Below are 22,308 nucleotides of genomic sequence, written 5' to 3'. Positions count from 1 at the left end.
TAATATTTGTCGTCAGCCAGCTGACTGACATCAAAGCTACCAAATAGGCCAGCCCCCCAGGTGCTGGCACGTGGCACGCTTGGCCGTTCGCTGGCCGACGACAATGATTCAATGCTATTTGCCGTCCGCTGGGGGACGGCAAATTGGCAAAGGTCTTTGCCATCTGCCAGCCGACGACAATGCACATCGTTAACCCCTTAACGGACCTAAGCTGACACGTGCGCCGTCCAGGCTCTTTGCCGTCGGCTGGCAGATGGCAAAGACCTTTGTATCTTTGTCGTCCGCCAACAGACGACAAAGAAGCCTTTATCGTAGCCTGTTCAGCCGGATGTGTTGCCGTCAGCTAGCTGACGGCAAAGATCTTTGCTGTCCGCCATGGTTGACGGCAAAGTTCCTGATTCCTGTAGTGGCACTTGACTATGCTGCCGAATAACTAGCACATGAGAACCCGATTACAACGCCATGACATGACCTAGGACACCTATCCTCCATGACAACGCCCTCAAGAGGGGAACACAATCACCGCCTTTGCCGAGCCCGATATGGACAAGGGTTTCCACCCAGAGACTATGACACGGAGAGGAGAACCACAACGACGTCTTCAAGAAGATAATGGCACCCGCGGATGTCGTCATCGGCGGCGCCAAAGCGCACAGCTTTCGCTCGGCAGCTCACCCGTGCCACCATGAGGCACCCAGATTAATCACGGTGAGAACCGGCCTCTAGATCCAAATCTGGGCAACAAAGAGTGCACCCGAACCACCCTCCGTTACATCCCTCGCTGCCCCAGCGACCGAGAAACATAGCCAGCACCGCCGTCATGGAGCATGCTTGAAAGCCATCATACGGACGACCATCCGGGGGCGCTGCCCCGGCATCCAGCCATCACCATCGCAATGCATAGCCCATGGTGGGAAGAGCGGAAGACACGTCCTTCTGCTCCTAGCCCGGCATCAGCCACCGGCCCTGGGTGATCGCCTCCACCGTTGGAGGCGTCCACGCCTGCGTCCCAGACAGTCCCTGTGTACCAAGGGGGACACGGCCTAGTAGTTGCCGACTGCCACCACCAAGCAAGGCCCGACCTTAGTCGAGACAAGCTCAGACGCCGCCACACCCATGGCCACCGGTGTCGCTCCGTCCAACGGCGCATCAGCAACACAGGCGCCAACTCAGACCAACGACACAATGAAGCAGCAAGGTAGACTGGCACAAACGCGACAGCAAGCACCAACGCGGACTAGATCGGCCCTCTCCCTGCGTGCGCCGACCACCATCCTCCGCCACACTCCAGATCTGTGTTGCCCACCAGAAACAGCCCGCAACTAGCCATTCTGACCCCGCAGCCCTGGATCGACCGCTGCCAACCAGGGCAGCAGCCCCGCCCCACCGCCAACCGGGAAGCCCCGAGCCGTGCCACCGCATCGGGCGTGCGCTGCCCCGTCGGATCCATGCCAGCATCACGCACCCGCCGCCCCTGATCCCCTGGCCCTGCGCCGTCCACCATCCCCCACGCCAGATCTAGCCGTGACGAGGCCAACACGCCACGACCGAAGCTAGCAGCCACCATACCACATCAAAGCATCAGGGCCCCGCTGTACCGCCACCGCCACCACAATCGCCCGACGATGTGCCGCCAAGCCCCACTGCAACTCAACGCCTCCGACGACAGGTTGTCCCATGCCAGCCCAAGACCCCGCGCGGAGAGTAAGGGGAGGCCCCGCCTACGCCTACGCTTCGCCCGGTGGCGCCACCAGGCAGCAGCGGGGGTGATCAGTAGGAGGGAGGGGAACAAGGCCGGCAAGCTAGGGATTCCCCGTCTGCTCGCAGGAGGGGAAAGAGTGCTCTTTGTGTTCTGTGCTCATAATCGATTAACTTCAAACGAAGTATTCTACAAGAAATATGTGATCGAAGTTAAACTTAGGAACACGTGGTCAACTTGCATTATCCAAGAGGGAGTACATTAAGAGCTGTTTAATAGCTGCATTAATACGCAGTAACATAGCACAGGAACAGATGAAAGTTGGCTTTTGCTGCTTATATAATTCTATTGAGCAAACGAGCTGTGAGGCACAGCAGATCTGCAACTCAGCATCACCTGATAACTGCCAAACAAATTTTTTTATTGAACAAATCATACACAACAATGCACTCCATGAATGGTTCACAGGATAACATCCGGTCGAATTATTCAAGATATACCTCACATGATTCAAGTAAACCTAAGTAATGGAACATCAAATATCTAAGGATGCGAAAAAAACAGAAATGAATATGTATAGCTGGGGCATTACATGGAGGTGACAATCAGGGGCATCCCATATTAGCCAAACCAATTTAGACCAAGTTGGTTAGAAGTCGCTGGCAGTTTTACTGGTTTCTGCCATGTTTGAGAATTTTTTTTCACCTTTGTTCAGACGGCCACCAACTTCCTAGTAGCAGAGCAAACAAGGTCGGACCTGAACTATCAACACTTACGCTGCCCATCATGTGACCATGTTAGAACACAGGCTACTCGAATGAACGCATAACTAAGTGTTGCCTCCTTTCACTGAAGCTGAGATCTGCTGCTTTTCAGGCCAATGGAAGCTTGGCGCATTGTTGTATTGTGTCAAATCGAAAGATATGGTCTCCACCTAGAAGGTAAACAAATTTGAAGAAAAATAAGCATTAGTTTATCAGAATTTACTAGGACCAGTAACAACGGAGAGGGGAACTCGAAAGGGTATATTTAGGCTTACTCCGTATGGGAAGGTATCTGGTGCACCACTAGATGTTAATGGCCATCCCTCATTTACTTGATCTTGCTTAACCTAATGGGGAAAAACTTCAATGTTAATCATCAAGAACTATATGAAGAAAAAAATGCTAGTCAAATGTGTGGACCTAGTGACAATACATACATTTGCGCTTTCTGTTATGCTGTCAGTTGCGGTGACCGTTGTGCATAGGTTGTTCGCAATGGCATTCCTCCTCTTGTTATAGGCCCTTTTAGTTTTATTTTTTAGGGTATCAAGAACTGTTGGTGTCATCAATTTCTTCTTGCGAGAACGTTTTGACTGACCTTGCATGAGGTCCTAGCCCTTCGTACTAAGAGAAATGGGTAATGCATCATCAGTAAAATCCTCATTCACTAGATTATATGCAAAGTTGGCAGTTGAAACTTGATTGTCAACCCTTTGATCTCTTAGTGACTTCTCATAAGAAATCACTTTATCCCTGATCTCCCTCATGACTGAAAAACCATAATCTTTTGATTCTAGGTTCAAAGAACCCGTTCCACAACTTCTGCAAAGTATTGGTGGCCTAGTTTGTAGAGATCATCATAACCTCCCAATTCCTGAGTAATTAATGAGACGTCCTCGGACATGGAAGAACAAGTTAGTTTACAATCCTTGCACCAGCGATGAATGATGTAGTTTGATGGAATCATCGGTACAAGCTCCTGCCTCAGTACAGTGAGAGCATGTCTGCACAATATACCTTTAAATTGAAACAAGCGGCAGAAGCACCATATAGCATCTTCATCATTGTCATAAGCAACTTTATAGTTCACCTTTGTTTGATTTACATGCTCTGATACTATGTACGTATGTAACTACTGAATCACTCTGCTCAAGTATACGATAGTTGCAGTGAAATGAGTGCCCTAATTCATTCAAGAAAGTTTGAAATATCTCGATTGTGTACATCTTTGCTGCTTGCTCCTCCACAGGAAATCTAGTTGTTAAACATATTGTGCTAGGCCCATAGGGCGCACCGGCCGGTTCAGGTCGTGCTAGATAGATAGAGCCGCATATTGTTGTAACCTCTTATCTCTCTATCTCTCTAGATCCTCCTTGTTTCCCAAGATGTAATCCCAACAATCTTGTATGCTTATCAGGGAGATGCCCCTACCTATATCAACATGCAATCGTCGCCTCCAATGAGGTACGATATTCTCCGCTCGTTTACATGGTAATCAGAGCCTCCTCTATACACCACATCTAGCAAAACCTACCACCAGCCATGTCGTCCTCCTCAAGCTCCGTCCAGACCGCCTCCATGGGGCAGGTCGCTGAGAAGCTCACCTGCACCAACTACGTTCTGTGGCATGCGCAGGTGACGCCGCAGCTGAGAGGTGCTGGTTACTTTGGCTACGTCGACGGGACGATGCCGGAGCCCGCCTAGTTCGTCATCACGAAGGACAAGGATGGGAAGGAGGAGAAAACACCCAACCCTCTCTATCCGATCTGGTTCAAAGAGGGGCAGCAGGTACTAGGATACTTGCTCAAAAACCTCACCAAGGAAGTCCTCGTGCAGGTCACATCCATAGCCACGCCGCACGAGCTCCGTGCAGCCCTTGCCCACATGTTCTCGTCGCAGTCCAGGGCGCGCGTCAACAACATCAGGGTCGCGCTCTCCACGGCGCAGAAGGGGACACAGTCGGTGGCTTCCTACTTCGCCCACATGAGGTCCCTTGCAGATGAGCTCGCAGCTGCTGGCAAGCCCATCGATGATGATGACCCCATCACCTCCGGCCTCGACATGGAGTACCAACCTCTTGTCTCCGCCAACGATGCTCGCACCAAGCCCATCAGCATCGACGACCTCTACACCCAGATGAGTGACTTCAATCAGCGTCTCGCCCTCTACAGCACATTAGGATCCGGTGGAGGCTTCAAATCCTCTGCCAACGCGGCCTCTCGCGGCCGCGGTAGCGGCAGACGCGGCGGCGACAGCTCATCCCGCTACCGTGGGCCGCAGCACACCAAGGGCAAGTCTTCGGGTGGCGACGGCAACCCTCCTCCACGCAGCGGCAACGGCGGCGGCGGTCGGCCCTACAACAACAGCAACAAGGGTCACCGTGGAGGCCGCCCACGCGGTGCTCCTGACGTCCCGCGCTGCCAAATCTGTGGCAAGCCAGGCCAGACCGTGCGGGACTGCTGGTACCGCTACGAGGAAGATGAAGAATCTTCCCAAGATGAGAAGGTTGCGGGTGCAGCAGACGGCTCCTATGGCGTCGACATGAACTGGTACGTGAACAGCGGCGTGACAGATCACATCACAGGGGAGTTGGAGAAGGTGACCATGCGCGAGAAGTATCGCGGGCAAGACCACGTCCATACCGCCAATGGAGAAGGTATGAGCATTAGTCATATTGGTCATTCAGTAATAAAAACTCCCCACAAAAATATTCGTCTCATAAATTTTTTGCTTGTCCCTAGTGCATCAAAAAATCTCCTTTCCGTTCATTGCATTGCCATCGATAATCATGTATCCCTTGAATTTCATCTGTTTTTCTTTTTGATCAAGGATCAGTTCACGAGGAAAATCCTCTATCGAGGTAGATGCGTTCGAGGGCTCTACCCATTGATTCCGGAGCTTAGGAGGTTGAACAAACAAGCCTATGGTGTCACCAAAGTGTCTTCAACACGCTGGCACAATAGATTAGGGAATGCATCATTTCCTTTGATTGAGAAATTGCTTAGAAAGAATAAGCTCCCATTTGTTGGTGAGCGTAGTTGTGAAACTATTTGTGACTCATGCCAACGTGCTAAAAGTCACCAGTTAGCTTATCCTATATCTACAAGTGTTTCTACCAAGCCTCTTGAACTCATTTTTCTGATGTTTGGGTTCCTGCACCTACTTCAGTTGGGCGCCACACTTATTACGTGAGTTTCATTGATGATTTAAGTAAGTACACGTGGAGCTATCTCCTCAAAAAGAGATCTGATGTGTTTCAAGTTTTTCACAATTTCCAAGCACTTGTAGAAAGAAAGTTCAACTGCAAAATTCTAGCTATACAATATGATTGGGGAGGGGAATACAGAAACCTCAATTCCTTCTTCCAATAGATTGGCATATCTCACCACATATCATGTCCCCATGCTCACCAACTGAACGGATCCGCCGAGCGTAAGCATAGGCATATCATCAAAGTAGGTCTAGCTCTTCTTGCAGCTGCCTATATGCCATTAAAATTCTGGGATGAAGCCTTTCTCACCACAGTTCACCTTATTAATATTCTACCCAGTAGAGTTATCAACAATGAAACTCCGGTAGAATGCCTCCTTCACACCAAGCCCGATTACAAATCACTCCGAGTGTTTGGATGTGCGTGTTGGCCAAATCTTCGTCCCTACAACAATCGCAAGCTCCTATTCCGGTCAAAACAGTGTGTCTTCATTGGCTACAGTCCACAACACAAAGGTGTCAAATGCCTTGATGTATCCACAGGTCGTGTCTACATCTCTCGTGATGTCGTGTTCGACGAGACTATTTTCCCTTTTGCACACCTCCACCCAAACGTCGGCGCTCTCCTTCAAAAGGAGATCCTTCTTCTCCCATCTCACCTCACCGGTCTTGATAATGGGGATGCTTTTACTACTAATGATCAATTACTAACTAATTCTCCTAATAATGGTGGTGATGATTTTTGTGATGAAGCAGAAAAAATTGGTGCAGAAAATGATGAAGAAATCAGCCAAACCTGAATTTTTATGCCTCCTGGATGCAGCAGCAGCGCCATCGAGGCGGATCCGCCTCAGGATCGGGGTGCATCAACCGCGGGCTCCGCGCGTGACGGGACAGATGAAGCTGCATCGAGCCCCGCACCACGCCATGACAGCAGCGGCTCCGCGCCACGCCAAGCCAGCAGCGCCCCAGCCAATCACGGCGCTCCTGCGTGGTTGGACCATGCGCCCAGTCAGTTCAGCGCCAAACCACATCACTACACGCGGCGCGCGCCTCGGGAGGATCCGTGTGTGATCCCGCGCCGCATCTGCGGGGGCCCACTCATCATCGCCCCATCATGAGCCGGGCGCTGCGGCCGGCGCAGCCGCAGGATCTTCTGTGCCGCTGTCCTCTAGTACGTCACGCTCTCTGGCCGTAGAAGATCCCGCCTCGTTGCCCGCGCCTGAGGCCCCCGACAGGTCTTCTTCGGGATCTGCAGCTGTTCCAGGGGCAGGATCTTCTGTGCCCGCTTCATCGCCATCACGGACCAGACTTCAAAGGGGAGTAATTCAACCCAAAAACTATGAACATATAGCAAAATTTGGCTATGCTTGTAATAGACATGGTGCAGATACTGTTCCAAGCACTGTTGCAGAAGATTTGAATGATCCACGGTGGAAAAATGCCATGGAAGAAGAGTGCATGGCGCTTCACAAAAATAAAACCTGGCATTTAGTCTCTGCACATCAAGGAAAAGGTAAAAGTGTGATCGATTGTAAATGGGTTTTCAGAGTAAAGAAGAAGTCTAATGGAACCATTGATCGCTATAAAGCTAGACTAGTTGCAAAAGGATTTAAGCAAAGGTATGGCTTAGACTATGAGGATACATTTAGCCCTGTTGTAAAGGCTGCCACTATTCGCCTTGTTTTGTCTATTGCCATGTCCAGGGGATGGAGTCTCCGCCAGCTAGATGTACAGAATGCGTTTCTCCATGGTGTTCTGGAAGAGGAAGTGCTCATGAAACAACCTCCTGGGTTTGAGGACAAAAGTAAACCCCTTCACATTTGCAAGCTTGATAAGGCCTTGTATGGATTAAAACAAGCCCCTAGAGCATGGTATTCCAGGTTGAGCTCAAAACTTCAGGCACTTGGCTTTGTTCCTTCCAAGTCGGACACCTCGTTATTTATTTATAATAAGTCAAATACCTCCATATCTGTACTTATATATGTTGATGATATCATAGTCACAAGTTCATCAGATGAGGCTGTCATAGGATTATTAAAAGATTTAAACTCTGAATTTGGTCTCAAGGATCTGGGAGAGCTGCATTATTTTCTTGGCATTGAAGTAAAGAGAGCGGGAGATGATCTCTATCTTACCCAAGAAAAATATGCAACTGATCTTGTAGCCAAAGTAGGGTTGAAGGGTTGCAAGCCAGCATCAACACCTTTGTCCAGCTCAGAAAAATTGTCCTTGTCAGAGGGAGAACTCTTGAACCAAGAGGATAGCACCAGGTACAGAAGTATGGTTGGTGCATTACAGTATTTAACCTTGACTAGGACTGATATTTCCTTTGCTGTGAACAAAGTATGTCGATTCCTTCATGCACCCAGTACAGTACACTTGACAGCTGCAAAATGCATACTTAGATATGTTAAAAATACATTGAGTATTGGACTAACTTTCAGCAACTCACCATCAAAACTTGTGAGTGCATTCTCTCATTCTAATTGGGAAGGCGGTCTAGATGACAGACGATCAACTGGTGGCTTTGTAGTGTTCTTTGGTCCAAATCTGATTTCTTGGTGTGCTAAAAAGCAATCTACTGTATCTAGGTCCAGTACAGAAGTAGAATACAAGGCACTAGCAAATGCTACTGCTGAAATTATCTGGGTTCACTCTCTGCTCAAGGAGCTTGGCATACGTTGTAAATAACCTCCATGCTTATGGTGTGATAACCTTGGTGCTACATACCTTTCTGCTAATCCAGTTTTTCATGCACGAACTAAACATATCGGAATAGATTTTCACTTTGTCAGAAAAAGAGTTGCTGCCAAGAAATTGGATGTTCGGATTATTCATTCCCAAGATCAAGTTGCTGATGGGTTTACCAAGGCCTTGCCTACAAGAAGTTTTGAGGAATTTAAGCGTAATCTCAACTTGTCTAAGTTGTGATTATGGGAGGGTGTTAAACATATTGTGCTAGGCCCATAGGGCGCACCAGCCGGTTCAGGTCGTGCTAGATAGATAGAGCCGCATATTGTTGTAACATCTTATCTCTCTATCTCTCTAGATCCTCCTTGTTTCCCAAGACGTAATCCGAACAACCTTGTATGCTTATTAGGGAGATGCCCCTGCCTATATTAACATGCAACCGTCACCTCCAACGAGGTACGAAGTTCTCCGCTCGTTTACACTAGTCATCAACTGTGGCCTCATATGAGACGATTGCAAATCCTCATACGTTTCCTTTTCTAACTTAGTTCTAACAGCTGCCTCAGACTGCTCAACAAACATTTTCACAGAGACCACCCATCAAAATAGTCAGTTGCACTGTCACTTCTGTCTGTGACGGACATTCCCGCCCAAAAAAAACCTTAACATAAGCAAGAGCCCACTGTGCCCTGACCTCGTATAATTTGGACAGCCATTCATTTCCCTCCCACTGAAATTGATGTGTCATTTCTTGCCACTGTTCGTCAAAATCAAGCGTAGTAACTGAGTCATAGGCCAATGTGTTGAAAGTAAAAATCATTTCATCCTTCTTTTCCATTCCGGCAAACTTCTCAGGAAGTTCATTTTAAATGTGCCAAAGGCAAAAGGGGTGCCGTGAATTGGGGAAAACCTTTTTAACAGCTATTGCAACATCATGACAATAGTGGGTAATTATTGAAGGTGGCGATGTGGCATTCATGCATCTTAACCATGTATCAAAAAGCCACACGTAAGCTCCAAGAGATCTACCAGCAAGCAAACCACACCCTAGTAACAGTGGTTGAGCATGGTGGTTGGTGCCCACAAATGACATAAACTGTATATCATACTGATCACTGAAGTTTGTGACATTAATAGCAACCACATCACCAAAGTAATTGTAAGAACTACGTGATTTGGCATCAGCCCAGAAGACATTCCTTAGCTGTCCTTGCTCATTCACGTCTAAACTATGAAAGAAACACGGGTTTCGGTCTTGCATGTCATTGAAAAAACTCACTAATGCCTCTAAATCTCCTTCAGCAATCTTCAGTTTCCTATTTCTGTCTATCTTGGTCTTGATTTCAATCTGGGCAGATGAAGGTATGCCACTATCTCCAAAACTACTAGAATATCCAACAAGTGAGCTACTTTGTGGCGCCTCAGACAAACGAGGTGGATTTAGAGAGAAAGGGATGTTCTCTAAATGCTTCTTATATTTAATCAAACTGGGCTCCAGTGGATGGTTATGCTCCAACTCGAGAACAATAACTTCCCAGCGATTCTGAAAATGGGCGTCCTTGACAATGATCTTAGCCTTGCAGCCAGTCTTTGTGCCTCGCTTTCTTGCATGCCTTGTCACACCAGATCTCATCCTAGATTGCCCTCCTTTAGAGCATATGAAGGTAGAGCGATAGCGGAAACCATCAAAGGTGTTGTTAGATCTCCTTGTGATACCAAAACCAGAGCGACGTCCATATGTGACATAGAACTGAAAGGTGTCTTCCTCTGAATCAAATACCATCCCTACTTTAGGTATCCATTCTGGATCCATATGAACCGGCTTAAAGACATCGCCCTCAGCAAGGTTTTTCTCCTTGTCACCATCTTCTTGTGTGTCTCCTTCATTGGATGATTCGGTACTATAGCCTTCCTCTTCCATTGGTCCCAAATAATATATTCGGCCTGAAAGAAGATGAGCAGTATCATAAACCGTGTATAGATACAGTTGACATAAGCATGCTGAGTATTTCTACAGCAGTTTTGGTTCATAAATAATTTTACAACTTTCTTCAATAATTATTAGTATGCGGTACATCTATTTCTATGTATACTACCGGATAAATGTATTTGGAAGTATTTTCACTAACAGCTCGTTTGGCACCCAGACTTCCATTTCATTCGGTGGAAATGAAATGAAATCTCATTCCTAGGAGGATTTCATTTGGTGGGATTTGGATTCCGAGTTGAATTTTCTTGTTTGGCTGCCAGAGGATTTGTGAAATCAATGCCATAAGCTGTTTGGCTGCTATGTGCATATCTCAACATGTACATTTAGCACATTTATTTTACAATCTAAAAATGATAACCAACCCCCAAAAAAATGTGCATTTTCTCATGGATCAAGATAAAATAGATCTAGACAACATCATCTTCACACATTCACACATTCAAATATGTCAAAGATAATAATCTGAAGTGCAGATAATAATAGTGACAAGATCTATGAAGGACAATTAAAGGCTGAAACTTGCGCTCATTGAAAACCATGATCTTTGAAGGTTCATAGCTTGTTAAGCACAATATGGAAGATAAAAGACTACAACTTGCCATTAAAAATGCATTAGAGCCATAAAAAATTAATCTTTGCATCCAACAAAGAGGGTTGAACTTGCATGCAGATCTTGGTTGAACTAGTGACTTCTCTGTTGCTCTGCAGATATCATGAAAAGCATGTAAGCAAACCTACTATAGTAGTTAGCAAAGAGAAGCTTCTAAAACACCATCTTAATTTATTAATTCGCACAATTGCAACACAGTCATATATTGTCTTGCTGCACTACCACAGCTTAGAAAGCCATAAGTATAATATCTTGGTTCACACAGCCTACAAGGTTCATGTCTTGCTGCTATACTTTACTCACCATGCCATTAACATTACAGAACTACACAAACTGACCATAACATTAATTATATAGCTGAACATGACATCGAAATTACATAACCTGAACCTGAACACCTCCATTTAAGCATTGATCCAAACAGCAAAATTTTCTGCCTCTAGTTAGAAGAGTACTACTACAGAAGTATGTCAAACGGACAAATCAAAGTAGAGGAGACACCAGTTGGCTTAGCTACCTGTTGAAACATCAAAACTAATACCATCCATCAACATACGTGGTACGTGTGTATGTAGATGGTTGCTGCCATCCTCCCCATTAAATGCTACTGGTACAGAGTACTGCCATGCTTTGAGAGTGAAGAGTAATATATTGTTGTTTGGGTATCAAATGTTAAGCTCATCTTGCATTTCTACTCGTATCCATAAACCTTTCCTTCTCACACTCCACTTAGCTAGGAGTAACAAACTGTATGACAAAAAAGTACAAGGCACACTTACTTCCTCTCAAAGAAAACTTAGTTAGTACGCATTATTATTACAAGACATTCACTACAAAAAATAACACTATAACAATTTTGATCATGTTTCAGGCTTCTTGTCAGAAAACGCAGATTATTGCATCAGACTACATATGCAAAATTCAGTTTCAAATGGGAGACCATGAAAAAGTGTCAAAATAGGTTTTAGAAGGCATAAGCTAGTAGAGTAGCATGTGGTAATGACTAGCAATCAACAAGCAGAGCACCATAGACAAGCTTAATTAACTTCTGGGATATCTCTGCTACCATCCTAAAGAGGCAAACACAAAAAGGTGCAGCTAGCTGCACATACCAATCAGCTAGCAGAGAGCCAGAAACAAGCTTGATAAAATCACTACACGCTGAACACGGTGAACCAGATTAAACATATCTAACATATAAAGGCTCCTACACTACCCGCCATTCTAGCGCCCCCGCGTGCGCGATGCTCGTTCTGCCGCTGGATTCCTTCCCTGTAGCTCCCTTTTGGCTGCTGGTGTGTGGTGGGCCGTCGGTTTTTTTTTTCACGTCCATGGCTGTTTGAAGAGCGAATGACAAGTGGGGCTCGTTATGTGTGGGTCAAAAGAATGACGTGCCTTTCCTTCAATTCTGCGTAACAAAAGCAAGAAACCCTAGACGGACGAGGGGTAAAAGGAAAAATTAAAGCAGCCGCCTTATCTCCTCGCTCGCTCCCTCCTCTCTCCCACGCCGCCCCATCCCTCTCCCTGCTCGTCCCCTCATCTCCTCTTTCCTCGATGCCGGATCCCCTGCCTCTCCGACCTAGGCCAGAGCCTCGCCGGCAGCTCCCCCAAGTCGGCGCCCGCTAGCTGCTGGTGTGGAGCCGAGCTTCTCTGACGGCGACGGCGACGGCGACAAGCTTGTCCAGGTCGTCATGGCCGGCGACGACGAACGGGAGGGCGGAGGTGTTTCCATGGCCACCTTTGCCGAGAGCTCGCACATCTTCAACCCTCAGCCATGTATGTGCCTTCTTCTTTGCATTTCCTTGTTCTAATTCTTGGCAGTAATCCTAATTGATTTGATGTTTAGGTTAGTTTTGGGGTGGCTATTTTTTGGATCCGCTGCTGCCGTGCGCCGTGCGTCTGGATCAGGCGCAGGTCGCCGCCATAGGAGAGCAGGGTGGCGTGGTCTTTGTGGTGGGCATGGAGCAAGGGAGGATGAGGCGCTGGTATGAGGAAAGGAGCAGGAAGGTCGGAGTTCCAGGCGGTGCTGGCCGTCGTCACATGTCCCCAGTCTAGGTTGTCCATCTGTGTCCGAGTCATCTTCCTCCCCAGTTTTTACTTCTTGATTTATTGTTTTTCTGAACATATGTGTGCAGATCTAAGAAAAAAGAGAAGGGGATGAATCTGGAGGAAGAGCTTGGTGAAGAACAAGGTGATCTCTCTCTCTCTCTCCATCTCTTTGAATTTAAGTCCACTTTCATCTTTTTCATTGCTTCTATTTCTCGTGGGATATTCAGGAGTTGAGAACACGTATTTTGTAGGTGTTCGTAATGGCAACGGTGGTAATCAACGATGAGAAAAAAGGACCGAGATTGTATTTGTACTAGGTATGTTCCTCATCTCTCTCAGTCCTTGTTCCAATCCCCACCTTGATGTAACTGTTTCTTCACAACTATTGGATGTGTCTTAGGAGATGAATGCCATGGATTGTTTAGATTCTTGTTGAGCTAACCACTACTTAAACTATTTGTCCCCTTGTTAAAGCTAATCATAGTAATAGTTGGTGATCGTCTGGCTGCTGTGTATAGTGGCAACCAAATTCATGATGATGAACTGAATCAAACCCGTAGTAAAGTTAGTGTTAAATCACACATGTGTATAGTCAAGTTCAGTACACTCAAGCAGTTTTGTCAGATTGTAGATTCAGTATGACAAGAAAATTACTTGAAAGAAATGGGTACAGCCACTGTGATAAATATCAGTAGTATGCATTGTATATGTATGCTCAGTCATGTTCAACTCTGAGTATTTTTCCCCTATGTGTTACAGCAGGTGATGCCTTAATTTAGTTCATGGCATTATGGCGGGACGCATGTGGTAAATGGTTACAATGGTGGCTCATGGAGTTAAAATTTTGTGTTCTGTACAGATTTGAGATGATAGAAATTCAAAATAGGTAACCAATAAGCCATGTTTTTGTTTGGTGTTGCAGTTGTCATGTGTCACAAGTTATATATGTGTGTTCATAATTATAACTGCACTTTGTCTCTCTCTTTGCAAGTGTGATATATGCATGTTCATAATTATATTTTAGTCCTAATTTTCAGATCATGACCACAGCTTGCGGAGTTTCAAAATCTAATATCTCTAATTTCCGCATCAAGCTAAGTGGTCCCGTTGTTTAGCATGTAGGCACTTTCTATTTGTTGCTTCAATGTAATGTTTAAGGTTGTTGCTTTAACAATGTTTGATCTAGATTATCAGTAAAACACACTCACAATTAGGTGTTCTTCCTTGGTTAGCTGCTTGCATTTCTTATGTTTGATTGGTTCAAGCCAGTATGACTCTTTTTCTTTGCCTTTCACAGGGGTCCTTTGCTACTGTTGGTTGTGTCCTTGCTTCTTGGAGAGGAGGGAGGGCAAATGACTTTGATGCCAGAAATAGGGGAGGTAATGAAAATACTATGCTCTATTATGCTACAGCTGCTTAGCCATTGGATCTGGTCTCCTTGAGCAAATGTTTATTCGTTTACTCATTTATGCTCTTCTTGGTGTATGTGAAGTGATACAATTGTATTCCATTGGTTTCAACTTACTTTTCCTGAACTAATTCTGTAATGAGTACACATTGGCCTCTCCAGAGGCCCTTCATAATCATATTCAAGTTATACCACTGGATAAATACTGATAAGATAACCTGATCCTAATGAGTTGGCTACAAATTCTAAATATTATTAGTTTGAGATAGAACCTAAGCAACAAAAATTGTTTGCTTTGGCTGAAGATATACGGTTTTCTTTCTCAAAGGGTATGCATGAGAGTTTGATAAGATTTGATTGCTTAGGTTTTGTTTCAATCCCATTCACTGGTCTGATGTTGTTTTTAGGATTTTGATAGTACCGAATTTCCTTTCTTTAGGAACATAAGGTCAAGTATCCATGTTGTTTGGTACCTTATAGAAGATGCATTACGCAATGGTCTCGGCAACTGCAACGAGATTTCACAGTCACGATTTTTCCATATTGGTATGGATTCTAAAACCTTATAGGAAAATGCCATCTTTCACAAAATGAAACTATGCCTACAGAGCTGCTGAGGGATGCCCTGTAGTGGACTGGCTGAGACTGTCGAGCATCAGGTTGCAAATCTCCAGAGGTATTATATCCCTTCTTTCACTCTTGCGATCTATGTGTGACTGTATCTGCAAGCTTAGATTCAATGATTGGTTGTTGTCGCATTTGCATGGTGTCCGTCTGATTCAGAGGTTGCGATATAGTTTGTCAACCAATGGGATGGTATAGACTTGACCTTCTCGTTATGGTGTTCATTTCCATGTGCAGAAATAGATTGAATCATGCTTTGTTATAGATTCCGTAGGTCTGGTCTGTACCAAGAAATACCTGCAAATTTTAATGTTGCTATGTGCATATAAGCTTCAGTCATTTGCTGGGACATTTATTTTTTGGGACATTTATTTCGATGCTTCCTATACTACACTCTTGATTCTTTCTGTTCATGTCCTCGATATTTTATTCCCTATTGTTTCTTTCCAACAGGTACAAGGGGCTCATTGGTAGCCTGGCCTGCTTTTGGTATATCAATGAGGACATCCCTGACGTAAATTCGTTTCGTGACAGGTAATTCCACACATCACTATTTAGTGTGCCTGCTACTGTTTGCTTGGCTTGTTAATCGTCTTCATGCCTTCTGCGAAAATATTTCTTACTTTTGTAGTGGGTGATTGAGAAAGGAGCCCAAGCAGAAGGCAGAACACAGATGGAGCAGTTGACTTGTTCTTGTTCATTTCCCTTTCCGCAACGAATAGAATCCAATTAATTAATTTGGGTGTATGCTGATTGAGATAGTTAATCAATTGGGTATGTAGACCATGGTGTTGGTAGGTAAGTCTAAACTCCTCTGCATTTGCCTTTTTTCTACCTGATGAATATTCAGACTACTGATGTTGCATACGGAGGCTTACAGCATGGGGTGGCCACATCCAGCGAGGGTGGCGTTCTGTGGATTTGGCGCCCCCCATCCCAGCAGCACGTGGGAGCCGGTGTCTTCGGGAAGAGCTGGGTCTCCTTGCCGGCGACCTCACCATCTTGCCAGCGACTTCACCTTCACCAGCCCATCTACAGGTATGGTAGCTCCTCCACCCCCTCTCTTCTTTGATAGTGATTACTTTGTTGTTGTTGCAGAAATAACCAAAACATGTTTGAGATTTCAATAAAAAGGATTTTATTTTACTGGCCAGTTCTAGAGAGATAGAGAGAGAGAGAGAGAGAAAGAGATGTATGAGAAACCAAGAAAAAGAGGAGGACATGTACATTTTTCTTGAGTCCTCACTGTAACTATTACATTTTCAGATATTTCATCCCTTTCCGTGTGTGCATAATTGACCAGCCAACATGGTGACCTATCCCCAACTGAATTAACTTTACCCTCATATCAAACAAAAATGACTTCAATTGCAACTGAACTTATTCATATAATTGTAATCACTAATTGTTAATTCTCATTAACCTCTAATTAGGTATTCAAAATATCACATTACCATTGATACCATGTTTTGTATTTTCTTCTTCTATTATGAACTGCACAAGGAACACTCCACAACTGAACTTACTTAAGCAGGCTCATAGATGATATCTTGTCTGCGCAGTGGATTACCTAGAATACTGGACTTTCCATCAGCTTATTCATGACTGCACTTACTTTTTGTCAGCCTATGTGCTCAAAATAATGAGAGGATGAATGGTTTAGTTGGACACTGACCTGCTTCTTCCTGGTGATATCCATTGTAATTTTTGTTGGCGATATAATGTGCTTGACAAGCTGCCGAGATAATTCATATGCCTCTCAGTCATGTTTCTTATATTTTGTATACTTTCATTTACTAACTCAATCTAACTCACACAGTATAACTTTATTGTAGTTGCTTGAGCTGAAGCATTGAGATGGTGAAACATTAACTATTGCTGATTCTAAACTTGGAAATGCTATAAAAGAGAAGTTGGTCAGTTAGGTTCCTTAGTTGCGCTGTTCCTGTAGAATTACCAGTTCCGCTTACAGGTTTTATGTGCTTTTGCAGAAAATTGGCTGCGTTCACAATAGTGATGTGATGGAGCTAATGAGAGGGCTCATAAATCAGCTTAGTGAGCTTATATCTTGGTTGGGCACACAGGACCTTGGTCCGAGGAGCTTGGGACTTTCCCACAACTTGTCTAGATACAAGCTGAAATTCAGTCCTAAAAAGGTGAGTCAATACTGTGATTAGTTCACTTGGCTGAACCATGTTAGTACAGAGCTAAATATCCATAGAAAACATGCAAAGTTTCTGATAGATCTTATTCAGATGTTGTAAACGACGTCAACTAGATGCTTTTTGTCGATATTGCATTATTACCAAATAAAACAAATAAAATAATGTGGCTTTGTGGTTTGAGACTGATACTGATACTTCATATTAGTTGCTAAAAATATGTGCTTCAGTATTTGACTACTTGTGCGAGGGTGCACATGTAAGCCGTGATGGGTTTCTAGAGTAGGTTATGTCTCCATTATGAAATTTTCCATACCATGCAATAACCTGCTAAAAATGGATATTCTCAAATAGTACTAAGAAAATAGTATTGTTTCTATTTATTTTAATATGAGCGCCTCTATTTAGAGGATTCTATGTCTAATTATTCAAAGTTCTAATATATGAAGATATATGCTCATCTTTATTTTGTTTGATGCATTTCTCATTGAGAAACTGGAATATGAAACTATTATTATCTATCAGGTGAGGAATTCATGGGCTTGTAACATGGAAAAATAATTGTAAGTGTAGTTTCAGGTAAGAACATGCCGAATATAACAGCCGAAGAAGGAAGGGACATGAGGCTGTAATGTCTTTTTTATTCCCATTCCTTTCAGGAAGTCACAGCTAGGAGTGGTGGGTGGACATATAACTGTCTGTTAGCCCTTTTATGTGTTTCTGAATGAAGTGGGAACTAATGCTAGATTCTTTTCCTGATACATAATTAATATGTACACTTACCACACTATCGTGATCACAAATGTTTACAACTGTCTGAATCGTGTGATTGCAAAGTAGAACCCACATGATTGATACTGACGATGTAATGTGTTATCAGCAGTATATCTCAATTTTGAATGTGACATGTACTGTATGTATATGCAAAAATTGAGCTTTTTGTCAACCTCTATGTTGCCTGAGTTTCCAACTTTTTTGCTTGCTCCGATCCTTCATTGTGCTTGTTAGCAATACTACACTTTGTTATTTTCACAAGGAGTGTAGTTCCATGAAACGTGAAATTTTATTATGTTAGGTGTACATTTTACCTATGGCACTAACCTCTTTTATTTGTCTATGTAATGACCATATGCATAAATAGTCGAAAATGGTGTTTGAATACTTCATTTTTAGTTGATTCTTACTATGCACCTGAATGGTTTCTAAAATTTGAAATTATTAAAGAAACACAATTTGTTTCAAAACACATTGGATTTGAATTTGGACCTTGCGCCACTTGGCTCTAGCTATGTTACATGAATAAGATAACAAAATATGCATGCTCAAGTATACATTTTCAAAGATCCTTCATTTTTCATCTTAAAGGGTTTGAAGTAGTACCCTAAGTGGTTGCTAAAACCTACTTCTACTAATGAAGTCAAATTATTTCAAAACACTTCGGGTTTGACATGGTCTTTGGGCTTGCTCACACATGAAGTTATTGAAAAAATGAGATTTCCTTGATATATGGTTCTACAAGTGTGTCATATGGACCAATGAAAGCAAAGATATTCCGGAGATAATAACTATATGGGCTACTCCAAATGGTCTGAGAGTGGAACCAACACCTTTTATAGGCCTTCAAGTACCTGTGTGGAAGTCTACCATGCAAGCATTATCCGACGACTGGCACTCTGCTTTTTCGTACATATCCTCTGAAGACCATGATCAGACTAAGAAGATGCCTAAATATGCTGTGAGGCTGCCTATATATAAGTGTATTTCTGTAAATTGATATCAGTCATTCTACTATCTGTAAACCAATTTAAGTCATTCTACTATCTGCAATACAATCCCCATTACATTATCTTTTCATCTACATTTCTTACTTATTCTTCACTAACATTGCTTCTAATTGGCTTCTTGCGCCATTGGCGCAACCGGGTCATCTAGTATGACTATATGAAGGATATGATTCAAGGTCAACAACAAGGCCATGTTTACAGTAAAGAAATCTTCTTCTGGTAACCGAAGAAGATTAAAGGCACAGACTTCTTACCATCACTGCTACCACTATTATTGTTTGGCCAGACAGATTATTCCTCTCAGCATCTAACATGATGTGAACAATATAAGATGAATTACAAGACAGAAATCTTCTTCAAAAGACTATGTTTATAAGCAACACATTCAGACCATGTTTACAATTACTTGATGTTGGAGCTGTCTTTGCTACTACCCTCTCTCTCTCTTTCTCTCAATCCCATGGTACAAACAAAGGTGAGGAGCTTTTGCCCCTGCTACAGAAGTGCAGATATACTAGCTCGATGAAATGAACCTTGTTTAGTTTAGTGATCTGATCTCCAATAATGTTTTTATATGAATAAAGTGCAGATAAATGTCATCAAAGATAACCAGGGATCGATCCTACAACTCATATGGCATTTGAACCACACACATATATGAACAATAAACTTCAGCTCGAGATATTCTAATGTTACTGCACCATCATCTGGCACGCGAGCAGAACAATAGCTACGACCTGCACAACGATCACGTAATCCTTCACACAATTTACTTCCCTCAACGTTTTCTTCTTATGTTTTTAGTTCAATGGTCCCAAATTCAATCCCAAAATTTGGGTAGGCATTAAACATACCAATATGAAGAGGGGGGAAACAATAATGCTAGACCTATATTTAACTCTTGTGGATAAAACAAAAAATTTCAGTATTGGTCACTATTTTGCAAGAAGAAGATCAGGTTCTTACACTAGCGCAAGACTATAAAAACTAGAATGAATGAGAAGCAACAGAAGCCCTTTAACTATTGCACAATAATTTGCATGCATGCATCTTGAATTAATTGAGTTACTCCCTGAAAAAATATGAGACAGATTTGTAGTACTTAGAGAACTCTTTCTCTCAACTCTCAAGTAGTGTTTCCCATTCCCTCCTACCACTTGATCATCCATCAATGGCAGTTTAATTAGAACAGCAAGACACCACTGCAACCGGTTTTCTTCTATCACCATGACCAGTTGAATTAAAACAGCAAGACACCACGACATCCATCTATAGTCCAAATAAATAACACTATCAGCTCATTGTAACAGTAACTAGTTTCCTTCTGAGAATCAAAGGAATCTTTCAACGTGGTTAAGCGCTTCATCTCTTTCTCCACACACGCACCCACCCAACAGAAGCCCTCCCGTCCTTCCCGAGCCGCCCCCCGCATGGGTGACTGGGAGGCCCCAGATCCCATCGCCGCCGAACCTCCCCCACTCCTCCTCCTTCCTCGCCGCCGCCCAAGGACCCTCTCGCTCGGGTGGGGCTGGCGCGGGCCGGCACCACCGGGCCGGAGCGTGGTGGCGTGCCGGTCGCCACGGCGGGTGGTGGCGGTGCCTCGGTGACGTCGATTCCTCGCAGCAGGAGGCCTTGCGATCTGGTGCGTCGCGGCCGCCAGGGACGGCGGCGGCGTGTCCGGATCGGTTCTTGGCGGCGCGGCCGGATTGCTGGTCGTCCGTCGACACGGTGGTGGGTGCGACTCGTCGGCAGCTGGGCAGATCCGCGGGATTCTACCCTTGTCTGGCCCTTGACAACGCGGGCAACTACGGGGGAAACCATAGATCTCCTTGGGATCGAGCGATGGCGGCACTTTTGCATCGTAGTCCCTCTTTAGGGCATTGTTCTGGTGTTCGCTCTGGTTGAAGGGACCAGCGACGTCGGCGGCACACGTCTAGTGGAGCAACTGCCGATGAAAATCGCGCCGACTACAATCATGGAGGACGATGGCGGCGTCTTAGATGTCGTTCCCTTGTCGAGGCATTGTCGTTGCAGTCTGCGTCATCAGGCTCGGGATGCTCCGGGGGAAACCCTAGATCTGGGTCTTCTGGATCGGACGATGATTATTTCCCTCCTGGGGGCATCATTTTGGAGTAAGTGCTGGCTGGGCGGATGGTGGAGCAGTACTTCATCTCACACATCGATGGCGGCGGATATCGGCGGCATGGCGCTGTGGAGGCTCGGCGTCCGATGCACGGAGATGGACTCGCGCAGGAGGAGGTTGCTATCTGGCGTCATGATGACGTCGATGGCAGAGTGGCCAGACAAGGTAGAAGCCTCAATATGTTCTGAAGACGGACCTGTGGAAGATGGCGGCTACGACACACGAGCGCGTCTGACCGGATTGTGCCCCAGACCCGGTATGTGGCTCGGCTGGGGCTTCCGAATATGTTTCGGCTTCTGGCTTTTGATGTTAGGCTTAGGTGAGTGGTTTGGGTAGGGGCCCGGCTAGCACCCCTTCATCTTTTTGGATAGGAGTAGCGGCATGTGTTGCTAAGATGGTGGATTTAGGCACATTGTTGTAATACTTTGTAAGGTCCTCGAGAATAATCAATAAAGTGACCGTATGCATCTCCCAGATGTAGAGGCCGGGGGTCATCCTCCTTCTCTAAAAAAACTAGTTTCTTTCTATGCCCAATGACCCAGTGATTACCAAACCAGACTAGTTTGGTACGAGGCAGGATAGGACAACTACACCATGGAGAGGGGGTGGGGGAGGGGAACTGACCGACCGTGGATTGGCGGAGGAGTCGTCAAGAAGTCGATCTGCTGTCCAGATCCGGTGGCTGGAGGGAGGTGTGCTGCGGAACAGTGGGGTGGGGTTACGGTTCAAGCAAAAAAGATGCATCGGAGAGGGAGAGAGAAGAGAGATGGGAGGCACTTACCAGAGCTGATATCTTGACGACGGCTCTTTGGTCACCGGATGCGGCACGTCATCGAACGAGGGAAGAGGCGTCGTGAAATCCTGGGTAGAGAGGACATGAGAAGAGGCCGAAATCACTGTTCTGACCTTTTCAGCAATTCTTGGCAGACATAAAGTATTTCATGATCTGACCCTTGTAATAACGCCACAGCACATGACGTTTCTTCCCCATACAGAAACACCGAGATAGCTCATGTTTTAGTTCCATATTCAAACGCCAAGCTAACTCGCGTTTTTACTTTACATGGAAACGCCAAGAAAGCTGGTGTTGTTGCCAGGCTGGAACACCATGAGCTTTGGCGTTTCTAGCTGAAGCTCTGAGTGCTCCGAAGGATAGACAAGAATGAAATGG

General features: G+C 44.9%; 2 protein-coding genes across 26 annotated transcripts; one reads left to right on the top strand and one right to left on the bottom strand.

The window, feature by feature from the left end:
• Positions 1 to 2,373: 2,373 nt before the first annotated feature.
• On the bottom strand, positions 2,374 to 22,053 carry LOC123188588 (protein FAR-RED IMPAIRED RESPONSE 1). The gene is made up of 7 exons (XM_044600745.1): positions 21,919 to 22,053; positions 21,766 to 21,834; positions 11,022 to 11,059; positions 6,470 to 10,311; positions 2,901 to 3,358; positions 2,739 to 2,810; positions 2,374 to 2,633 (listed from the first exon to the last, which is right to left on the bottom strand). The coding sequence occupies exon 4, from the start codon at positions 10,286 to 10,288 to the stop codon at positions 9,233 to 9,235; it is 1,056 nt and encodes a 351-aa protein (XP_044456680.1). The 5' UTR covers positions 10,289 to 10,311; positions 11,022 to 11,059; positions 21,766 to 21,834; positions 21,919 to 22,053; the 3' UTR covers positions 2,374 to 2,633; positions 2,739 to 2,810; positions 2,901 to 3,358; positions 6,470 to 9,232.
• On the top strand, positions 12,348 to 19,056 carry LOC123188589 (nucleolar protein 58). Of its 25 annotated transcripts, XR_006494921.1 has the most exons (14): positions 12,362 to 12,743; positions 12,814 to 13,022; positions 13,103 to 13,158; positions 13,268 to 13,333; positions 13,776 to 13,902; positions 14,054 to 14,395; positions 14,864 to 15,100; positions 15,502 to 15,582; positions 15,680 to 15,846; positions 15,929 to 16,086; positions 16,884 to 16,964; positions 17,040 to 17,204; positions 17,736 to 17,789; positions 17,870 to 19,056. XR_006494921.1 is itself a non-coding variant. In XM_044600746.1 (6 exons), exons 3-6 carry the CDS (start codon positions 15,834 to 15,836, stop codon positions 17,769 to 17,771), a joined length of 372 nt encoding a protein of 123 aa, XP_044456681.1. In that variant the 5' UTR covers positions 15,033 to 15,100; positions 15,502 to 15,582; positions 15,680 to 15,833; the 3' UTR covers positions 17,772 to 19,056. The 25 variants fall into 25 exon arrangements, 1 of the variants encoding a protein (XP_044456681.1); XR_006494920.1 differs by having other exon boundaries at positions 12,364 to 12,743; positions 17,784 to 19,056; XR_006494903.1 differs by having other exon boundaries at positions 12,368 to 12,743; positions 17,736 to 19,056.
• Positions 22,054 to 22,308: the final 255 nt, after the last annotated feature.

The sequence above is a fragment of the Triticum aestivum genome, chromosome 2A, assembly GCF_018294505.1.
Source record: "Triticum aestivum cultivar Chinese Spring chromosome 2A, IWGSC CS RefSeq v2.1, whole genome shotgun sequence".
Lineage (NCBI taxonomy): Eukaryota > Viridiplantae > Streptophyta > Magnoliopsida > Poales > Poaceae > Triticum > Triticum aestivum.
Note: the sequence above shows the minus strand (reverse complement) of the source record. Positions and strands in the feature narration are given on the sequence as shown.